Source organism: Vicia villosa, linkage group LG2 (genome assembly GCF_029867415.1).
Source record: "Vicia villosa cultivar HV-30 ecotype Madison, WI linkage group LG2, Vvil1.0, whole genome shotgun sequence".
Lineage (NCBI taxonomy): Eukaryota > Viridiplantae > Streptophyta > Magnoliopsida > Fabales > Fabaceae > Vicia > Vicia villosa.
The window spans coordinates 34,327,886-34,339,223 of record NC_081181.1 but is presented as its reverse complement, the minus strand read 5'-3'; the positions used below and the strand labels follow the sequence as shown (position 1 = coordinate 34,339,223).

Below are 11,338 nucleotides of genomic sequence, written 5' to 3'. Positions count from 1 at the left end.
TCGACCTCTGAGCTTAGCATTCTCCTCTGTTAGTCGAGCGGTACGGATGTGACTCCCTTTCAACTGAGTCTCCATCGCTATTCTTTGGGTGGTCTCTTCTTCCAGTTTCTTTTTCAGACTCCTCACTTCAGCTCTAGCCTCCCTTTCTATTTTGAGTTTATAAGCCTTCAAGTCTTCTCTGTACTCTCGTTTGAGTTTCTCTTCTGCCTCTTTTACGGCCCTTTTACGATCTCCTGGTGATCCTCAACAACAACAGTAGTATCTCTTTCACCTTTTTCTGTTCTAGCCCTTTTTTGAACTCTCAAAGATCCTTCTTTCAGCACCTTGACTTCATGTCTCAACTCAACCCTTATTTGGTCCACAAGATGATGTTTTGGTCGCGCATTTGACCTCTTTTCGTGCAATTGGGTGCTTTCCATATTCACTTGGGCGCCATTCTCAACAAACATAGTGGCATTTGGAACCTTAGGTGGTTGCTCGTACAATGGGTTAACCTTCGGGAAAGGCAACAGGCGATCTTTAACTCTTTCTTCGACCCAATTTGTATAGGCTTGGTTGGCAACGGCATTTTTCTCACCTAGGGAAGTCTGGTCATCTGTGTGGATGCAATTCCAGGCGCTTCTTACTTTTTTCAATCCCTCTGGATCAGTTCCTTTCTCAAAGCAAACGGATTCGAATATCTCTTTGTCCAAAGGCTTGTCTTTAAGTGCAAAACCCAACTGACGCAGCGCTAGCTTAGGATTATAATTGATAACACCTTTCGTTCCTATGAGGGGAACATTGTCAAAAGTGCCACAACTAGTTATAACTTCCTCTATGCCCATTCCAGTAGGACACCAGACGATGTCATTTTCAGTAAGCCCCATGATCCTTTGAGGCCATTTTTGTGAGTCTTTTGTTGTAACAAACGGCCCATTTTTAGGCAAGTGTGAAGTGAACCACTCATATAGCAACGGTAAACAACCCCCAACTGATCCTTTCTTTCCATACCTAGAGTGGATGGTATAATCAGTATCTGCTAAAAGAGTGGGCACAGGATTTTGATCCATGAAGAGACAAACAGCAGTTAGATCGACGAAATTCGGAATATTCGGGAACAACACCAAACCATAGATCATAACGGCTAAGAGAGCGTTGAATTCTCTCCATTTCTTCTCAATAGCAAGGGTATCGACCTTCTTTATCAGAAATTTCACATGGAATCCATTTGTTCCACCATTAGGCTTCCAGTTATCTTTAACCTCCTTCATGCTCAAATAAAGAGCACCAGCAATTCGGTCCATTTTCGGTTTCTCAGGCGCACATACAAAAGGAATCCTGTGTCGAACCTTGATTTTGAGGATGTCAGCATACTATTCAAGGGTAGGAGCCAGTTGATAGTCTCGAAAGGTAAAACAACGTAGCTCAGAATCATAGAACTGAAGAAGCGTGTATAGAGCCCATTCATCAATGTGAGAAGTCAACATGTGTAAGATGTGGCCATACGTCTTTCTGAACTCATCCAAGTTATGCCCAGTAACTAAAGTGCTCAACTGAATCAGATGTGTCATATCCTCACGAAAGAAACTGCAGGTGAATGTACGCTTGGTAGCCTCTTTTGTAGCGGTCACGTTGTTAGCCATCCTGGATGAAAGGTAATAACCTCAGATACCCTGAAAAATGGCATGCATATGAGAAATAATACTATTTTTCTTCTTATCTTTTTTCTTTCTTCTTTTTTTTATTACATCTTTTCTTTCTCTTTTTTTTTTTGAAAATAAATATGCCATGATGAAAATGATGCAATGGAGATTCTCCCAATATGAGAGAGTTGTTGTGTCGTCTCTGAGCAGAATCGAATGTCACAAGGTCAGAGGTCCGGCATAGGTGCCACACAGCCATAAGAATAATAGTCACCAACAGAGCAGAATAGTCACCAACGGTACCTGTCATGTATATCCCTCCCCACTTACAGGTGAATCTAGGCCAGGGTAGGTCGAAAAGCCAACAGAGGATTGAAAGTAGGCGTAATCATACAATATTGCCTCTTTCAACCAAGCTCTGCCCGTGGATACATGATCGGATCAATCAGACATACGTCTTCTGTCCGTCATGGCCACTCTATTCCTAGTACCTAAGGTATCACTCATGGCCTGGGTATTGGGCCTTTTACCTCATAGAATCATCCCACCCAACCTGCAAACAGAGAAAATATGTGGCCCCCACGGGGACCCATAATATAGTCCAGATGCATGCGAAAAGTAAACATGATATGCAAGCATATATACAAAACGCAAAACGTATAAACAAATAAATAAACACCCAATAAAAGAAACAAACAAAGGCTAGGATCGACTCGCTAAGAATGGACCAGCACAGGTCTAGCAACATCCCCAGCAGAGTCGCCAGCTGTCGCACGCTCGCGAAAAAATGAACAGAGTCGCCACTAATATATTTATCCCATAAGGGAAAGGAATATCAGAAAACCTAGGAAAGGATAAGAACAGGGTCTTGCGACCAGAGAATCAAGGTACGGGAGTCGGTTACGCACGGGGAAGGTATTAGCACCCCTCACGCCCATCGTACTCGATGGTATCCACCTATGTTTGTTTCTATATAAAGGGTGTATATCTATGTCTATGACCTAAATGCGAATGAATGCCAAATGTAGGAAAAAGAAGAATTGTACTCGCACGGGCCCTACCCCGCTGCCTACGTATCCTTTTCAGGAATCAGAGTTACCGTAGCTCGGCTAAAGATTTTCTGTTTGTTTTTGTGTTTTTTAATTGGGCGGAGTCAACGTTCGCGCTTTTGCATAAGGGATCGACCTAGGATGCGTACAAGCGGAAATGACATTGCCCTTAGGTGCCAACGAGGCAAAAGAAAAAGAAATGATTGGTTTGTGTCTTTTAGGGTAGATAAGTGATGAACAGTTCCCAATACCGGGCCACTCACCACTTTCTCTACTTTGCTTTAATCTGAACCATTGTTAGGTGTTTTAAATGTTTTTTGGTTGTGTATTTTTTAAGGGGAATTTGTTTGCGAGTTGAATCACATAAAAATGTATAATGATCGAGAAGCAGATTAGGGAATGAATCCCACTCACTTCCATCCCATTATGTAATGTTTGAGAAACAGATTAGAGAATGAATCTCACTCATTTCTCTCCCATTAATTAATGTTTGAGAAACAGATTAGGGAATGAATCCCACTCATTTCTCTCCCATTAAGTAGCGACCGAGAAACAGATTAGGGAATGAATCCCACTCGTTTCTATGCCACTAAGCGATTGAGAAACAGATTAGGGAATGAATCCCACTCATTTCTCTATCCCTTTCTTAATGTGATTCGCATCTTCCTTTTATTAATGTTTTAAAGAGTTGAAAAGAAAAAGAATGCAAGAGGGAACTAACCTATTCTCTAATCTAAGTTATTCTAATCTATAAGTGGCCCTAAGGTTGAGGATAACTATCCTATCTCAATTCCTCTTAACAAAGAAGGAAGAGTCTAAGGGAACATGGCAAGTACATAACAAGAGTAAGCAACATCAAAGCAAGAAATGAGAGGCTAAGAATGGAAACGAGAGAAAGAAGCCCCAAGTCAGTAGCAAAACAAGGGATTGAATGTCCCAAATCTAATACAAAAGCATCACGGTATCATACAAAGACATCCACAAGGAGTTACCAAAGTATCGCATGCGTCGTTACTTACCAATTAGCGGACAAACATCAATTAATCAAAACAAAAACAAGTGAACACATGAACTAGGATTGAAGTCAGTAGCAAACTCATTCATTTAGTTCCAATATCCTATGTTTATCTATATTAGTCAATTAGCATGAAGCAATACAAAACTCTAACCAAAACTAGACAACATTAGGTCAATACTAGCTAAACGGTTACAAATCGTGAAAGAAGTTAGAAACATGCAATCAAATGGTACAAGTCAGTAGCAAATAGCCTTTACTAGATGCCTAAACAATCACAAAATCATGCCAAGGAGTTTCACACAAAATTACGGGTCATTTGTACAAGTTACGGTGCGATCGTCAACCAAAAACAAGGTATTCACATGTGAGAAAGAAAAATCAAGTAAAATAGGAAAACATGATCTAAAATTTCCAATTCCAGGTCTTAGGACCTCTAGTCATTCCTAATGATATGTACAAAAAGGAACCAACATTATTGCATGAATGCATTTCAATTTGAGAGCACCAACTTCACAAGCATCTATTAGAAACGCATGTTAATCGAGTCAAACAACACTAACCAAATACCAATCAAAACAAAGAATTAAGAATTCATTTTTTACACATGATATCATGGATTAGTCTACTGTAACTATACAAAAATTGGTGATTAAATTCTGATCCTAAGGTATTAAACGAAATTAATCTGCAAAATCTATCGAAACCAAAAGAAACATGAACATACCAAAGTAAATGATTTATTAAGAATAGCCAAGCAAATTCTAAAAATCTACAAAAAATACCAAAAATATATACACACATATATCTATCTAAAACCTATTTTTATTCATTTTTTATTTCATGGAAAAATGATTTATGAAGTAAAAGTCATGGAGGAACAAAATAATTGAAAACAAAAATTAAATCTGCCAGCCAGGGGGTGTGAAAGTAAATTAAAAAATGAGCTGTATCCTGATTATTGGCGCAATGGGCCTAATTGCTGGGGAGTGCAGAAAGAAAAAGGGCGAGGCCCATATGCAAATGGCTGCGTGGTCCAGACATCAATAACCCAATCCTCCCCTTATTTGATTTTAATTTGTTCATTTTATATGGGTATGTCACGTTTATTAATTAGGCTATAGTCTGAAAAAAGAGCATGACACATAGTATTAACCTCATATCAATTGGACCCTTATTATTTAAGTCACAAGATGACAAGATGATATCACCAGCCAATCATAACACGCCACAGTGCCATCCCTATCATAAGAATAAGACAAACGTTGCAACTAAATGGGAGCATCAGCCAGTAGAAAGGTGCCACGTGGGAAAATCTGAGTCAGAATGCATGGAAATTGCGTGGCGGTCGGATATGACTTTCAGTCGTCTTCTCCAGCGAGAAACACTACCGGAGTTCAACAAAAATGCAGAAAATCTCATGACCGGTACCATTTGACTCGGAATTTGCCACTGAGTTTAAATCTAACTTTAATTTCCGCTAATTCTCCTTCTAACTCATTAATCGAACATGACTTTAAAAGCCCTAAAATCATCAAAACACTGCAACATATTCCTAATCTTTCATGGATTTCAAACACACGTTATCTTATGCAAACTGAACTCAGATCGAGAACATATAACGTATAAAAGCAAATTGAACTCAGATCAAGAACACAAAGTGCCTAAGAGTGCTTCACGAGCATTACATGACATATTGCGTATCACTAGCATGCCGAGGTGTTCGAGGCACTTACTTGCTCAGATCTTGAGTTTAAGGCGAGAGAAAGTTCTACGAACACGAGTTCCAATGATGATGATGCCCTTGCTCAATAGTCACGATGGAGAATCCTTGGATAGAGCTTGTGCTGACCGAGAGATAAACTCAGAACCAAATTTTGAATTTTAAAGATCTAGACTGAATCAAGAGAGATAGATGAAGCTTGTTGGGGAGTAATGATGGTGATGATGAAGGTCAATCTTGCTTTGGCTATGGAGGTTGGAGATGGTGATTGAAGGTGAAGAACAATGGGGGTTGATGGTTGAGTTTGTTAGAGTTTGTTACAGGATGTAACAAACTTTTGGATGTGAGTGCTGGAAGAGAGAAAGAAATTCGAGAGAGAAGAGAATGAGTTTTTTAAATGAGGAAGAGTGTGAATGTGTGTGGAATTTTGTGAAGGGTTTTGTTATTTATATGGTGGTGTAAGATTGGTTATGGTGGAGTGGCATGTAGCATAGCTTCTCCCTCTTCTACTTAGTGAACAAGCATAGCCTTTGTAGTAGCTCCTTCTGTTGCTTTTATATGAGCATAAATTGCATGGTTGTTTATAGAAAATAGTGAACTGGTGCATGCTGCAAGTACGTGGCATAAATCTCGAGCCAATATTCTTTCCAAGACACCATTTTTGCTTGTGTATATCTCTCACCATCGTTCACCAACTGATTCGCTCTCGGGGTCATTGTAAAGAGGACATGTAATGGTGTAGTAATGGTGTTGGAAGTGTCTTGAGATGATGCATGGAGTTCTCACAAGCTGACTTGGAACATGGTGGAATAACACTGCATGGTATGGTGCGTGCCTGGCCTGACCTGGCTTCAAATTCGTGGAAAAGGTGTGGTATGGTCAGGTAGCGACTTTGACTGTCTCTATCTTGTTCCACGCTCGTCCAAAATTAATGATCCTGATCTCATTGGATAGAGGGCATGGCATAGAATTGCTAGAGACCAAGCTTGCTCAGAATGGAGATTTGTGGAGGATGAAAACTGGACTTGAATTCAGCCCACCATGTGTTCGATCAAATGACGCGCGTGACTTGGAATCCTGGCCTGACTGGACGCGTGATATGAGCTTTGCGAGGGCCTGACTTTGAAGACTCATAATTGATTCAGTATTCACTCAATCGGCTCAATTCTTGTTTCAATGTGTAGGGGACATGGCAAGGAATGGAGACATACCAAGTTTAGATTCATGGCATTTTTGTAGAGCTCAATGACTAGCTTGACATTTGGCATACCAAGTGTTTGGTAAAATGCTTGGGCATGACTTGGCTCCTGACTTGAATCGAATGAATTTTCAGCAACTTCCAACCTCAATATCTCTTGATCCAAGCTTCAAATGGGAAAATGTTCAACTACAAAGTTGTTCATATCCATGAGATGAACAACATTGATGTTGACCATTTTCTGAAAAGATGCCAAATGCCACGTGTAAACATGCTGTGAAGTGGGCTGCTCATCAAGATTTAAAGAGCCAAAAAAATTCTAAGTGTCAAAACTTTCTATTTTTGTCATTTTTCTATTTTTGGCAACTTTTTTGTCAAACTCCTGATTTTATCCGTTCTCTGACCTTTCTCGACTGATTTTTCCACCAAAAGTCAATATTTGAATAAATCTTCTAATTTTGACCCAAAAGTCAATTGTACTGATTTTTCTGATTATTGATGAAACTCTTGATTAAATCTTCTCCAGTCAAATCCAGTCGAATAAACACCTCCACCTAGTCAAATGAAAGCTTCTCCCTCATAAAATCCCTTCCTGATTATATGTTGACCAGAAAGTCAACTGGTTGACTTTGGTCAAGGGAACCCTGATTAAGAGGGTCAGGTGACTTCTAGACTTGTACACCTCCATCAATGCCTTGAGTTGAAAAAAACCCTAAATACTTCCATGAAAGCGAAGCCACATAATCAAACCTCCGGTCCTCACACTTGGTAGGAAGTTCCTTATCATAAAGCTCTTTCTTGCTAGTCTTTGATTGGTACCAATGATATGCATGCATGGGTATGAATTATGACCTAAGTGATGTATGTACATGAATGCAAAGCCTAAGCCAGTTAGAAGTATAGGGGTAGGACAAATTTGGGGTATGACAATAGGCACTTGAGAAGATGACTGTTGGAAGCATTTAATGCTTTGCGTATTCCGTACAGCATTGCATTTAATGTTTCACTCTTTTGTCAACTACCTCGAGCCTTGTTTGCGCTGTGTCTACTGACGTTGCCTTTAATAGCTTCTAACGTTACGTTTGTCAGTCAGCGTAGCCTGCCATCTTGTACTTGCTTCTGATCTGATGTTTGTGTATACAACGTTTGAATATCATCAGAGTCAAACAGCTTGGTGCAGAGCATCTTCTTGTCTTCTGACCTTAAAGTGCTTCTGAGCGTGATACCATGAGAACTTCAGTGCTTCTGCTTCTGAACGCAAGTTCTTCTGATGCTTCCATAAACCCATGTTCTGATTCTGCTTTGACCATCTTCTGATGTCTTGCCAGACCATGTTCTGATGTTGCATGCTGAACCTTCTGAGTCAAAGCTTCTGAGCGTTGATTTGTGCATACTCTTTATATATTTCCTAAAACGGAAATTGCAATGTATTAGAGTACCACATTATCTCATCCAAAATTCATATCCTTGTTATCATCAAAACTAAGAATATTGATCAGAACAAATCTTGTTCTTACAATCTCCCCCTTTTTGATGATGACAAAAACATATATAAATGATATGAATTTGCGATCAGAAAGAGCAGACGGCTAAAGACAATTACACAGCTAAAGCATAAGCATGTGAATATGTCTCCCTCTGAGATTTATAATCTCCCCCTGAGATAGATAATCTCCCCCTGAAATAAATACTAGAAGAATTTTAATAATAAAAGACTTCGCTGAGTATTTCAGTAGAGACGTTCACATATGCTTGATCTTCAGAACATTCCTGACTTCTGATTCTTGCTTCCATAGGACAGCTTCAGAACTTTGAATTTCAATAGATCCTTAGAACATTCACAGCTTCTGATTCTTGCTTCCAGCGGACAGCTTCAGAACTTGAATTTCTTTGATCTTCAGAACATTCACAGCTTCTGATTCTTGCTTCCATCGGACAGCTTCAGAACTTGAATTTCTTTGATCTTCAGAACATTCACGACTTCTGATTCTTGCTTCCATCAGGACAACTTCAGAGCTTGAATTTCTTCTTACATCACTTCATGCTAGATTGTATCAGAACATTGTTGAATGTACTACAGCATCATCAGAGCATCTCTACATCCTGAAATGTTACAGAACAACGCTAAACGACAAAAGTCAGCATGAATGAGTCAGAACACATAATATGTATCAGAGCCACATAATATGTATCAGTACAAATAAACATAGTGTTTCAGAGCATATTCTATCATCAGAATATCTGAACATTTTTCCTTCTTGCTTCTGATTCTGAAGCTTCATAGCACTCAGCTTGCTTCAAGAATCCAAGAGCTTGATTCTTTATAGAACTGCTTTTCCTCATCTCATTGCTTCTTATGTTGAGCTTTAAATAGGATCTTCAATTCCTGCAAGTCAACACTCAAACACCATAGAACTTTGCAAGTTCTGTTAGAAATGTGGGGCCTTTTTACTCGGTAACTGATAATATTAATCAGATCATTTATCACATTTTCTCCCCCCTTTTTGTCATAACATCAAAAACATAAAAGATTCAGATGAAAAACAAAAGGAAACATATGGAAGAAAAAGATAACTTTCATTTAGGCTCAAGAAGACAGAAGTACAGAAGTACAAGAAGATAAGCTAGAGAAGATGCACAAAACAGATGCAGCAAAGCAAAAAACGAAAACAAAACAACTAAGACTCAATCTAAGATGACCCTAGCTTCGACAAGATCTTTGCCAGCATATCTTGAACCCCATTGTTGTGCTCATTCTGCCTCTCCATGAAAGCTCTAAACTCAGCATTGACTGAGCTTTGCTCATCCTGGTTCTTCTGAATAACTTCTAGAGTCCTTGCAAGATGGAAAGGTGAAGGATAGAAAAACACTTAGAAATGGGGGGGGTTTGAATAAGTGTAATCTAAAAACTTGAACGATAAAAACAAATTGCACAGTTATTTTTATCCTGGTTCGTTGTTAACTAAACTACTCCAGTCCACCCCCTTGGAGTGATTTACCTCACTTGAGGATTTAATCCACTAATCTCAACAGATTACAATGGTTTTCCACTTAGCCCGCGACTAAGTCTTCTAGAGTATCCTGATCACAACCTGATCACTCTAGGAACAATTGCTTAGACACAAGCTAAGACTTTCTAGAGTATCCTGACCACCACGTGATCACTCTAGTTACAACTGCTTAGACACAAGCTAAGACTTCCTAGAGTATCCTGATCACACTTGATCACTCTAGTTACTTACAAATTAATGTAATCAATTCTAAGAGTATTACAATGCTTCTGAAAAGCTATAATCACAACAGTGATATTTCTCTTAAAGTTTAAGCTTAATCTCACTAATATATTACAACAACAATGTAGTGAGCTTTGATGAAGATGAAGTTTGTGAGCTTTGATTTGAACAGCGTTTCAGCAAGTTTGTATTCACAGAATTCGTCAGAATCGGTAACCTTGCTTCTCATCAGAACTTCATATTTATAGGCACTTGAGAAGATGACCGTTGGAAGCATTTAATGCTTTGCGTATTCCGTACAGCATTGCATTTAATGTTTCACTCTTTTGTCAACTACCTCGAGCCTTGTTTACGCTGTGTCTACTGACGTTGCCTTTACTAGCTTCTAACGTTCCTTTTGTCAGTCAGTGTAGCCTGCCATCCTGTACTTGCTTCTGATATGATGTTTGTGTATACAACGTTTGAATATCATTAGAGTCAAACAGCTTGGTGCAGAGCATCTTCTTGTCTTCTGACCTTAAAGTGCTTCTGAGCGTGATACCATGAGAACTTCAGTGCTTCTGCTTCTGAACTCAAGTTCTTCTGATGCTTCCATAAACCCATGTTCTGATTCTGCTTTGACCATCTTCTGATGTCTTGCCAGACCATGTTCTGATGTTGCATGCTGAACCTTCTGAGTCAAAGCTTCTAAGCGCTGATTTGTGCATACTCTTTATATATTTCCTGAAAGGGAAATTGCAATGTATTAGAGTACCACATTATCTCATCCAAAATTCATATCCTTGTTATCATCAAAACTAAGAATATTGATCAGAACAAATCTTGTTCTTACAATCTCCCCCTTATTGATGATGACAAAAACATATTTAAATGATATGAATTTGCGATCAGAAAGAGAAGACGGCTAAAGACAATTACACATCTAAAGCATAAGCATGTGAATATGTCTCCCTCTGAGATTTATAATCTCCCCCTGAGATAGATAATATCCCCCTGAAATAAATACTAGAAGAATTTTAATAATAAAAGACTTCGCTGTGTATTTCAGTAGAGACGTTCACATATGCTTGATCTTCAGAACATTCATGACTTCTGATTCTTGCTTCCATAGGACAGCTTCAGAACTTTGAATTTCTTTAGATCCTCAGAACATTCACAGCTTCTGATTCTTGCTTCCATAGGACAGCTTCAGAACTTGAATTTCTTTGATCTTCAGAACATTCACAGCTTCTGATTCTTGCTTCCATCGGACATCTTCAGAACTTGAATTTCTTTGATCTTCACAACATTCACAGCTTCTGATTCTTGCTTCCATCAGGACAGCTTCAGAGCTTTAATTTCTTCTTACATCACTTCATGCTAGATTGTATCAAAACATTGTTGAATGTACTAGAGCATCATCAGAGCATATCTACATCCTGAAATGTTACAGAACAAAACTAAACGACAAAAAATCAGCATGAATGAGTCAGAACATAGAATATGTTTCAGAACACAT

General features: G+C 38.9%; 1 protein-coding gene across 1 annotated transcript; it reads right to left on the bottom strand.

Annotated features, from left to right (window-relative positions):
• Window positions 1–212: 212 nt before the first annotated feature.
• Window positions 213–1,283, bottom strand: LOC131648828 (uncharacterized). Its single transcript, XM_058918555.1, has 2 exons — window positions 758–1,283; window positions 213–700 (listed from the first exon to the last, which is right to left on the bottom strand). Exons 1-2 carry the CDS (start codon window positions 1,281–1,283, stop codon window positions 213–215), a joined length of 1,014 nt encoding a protein of 337 aa, XP_058774538.1.
• Window positions 1,284–11,338: the final 10,055 nt, after the last annotated feature.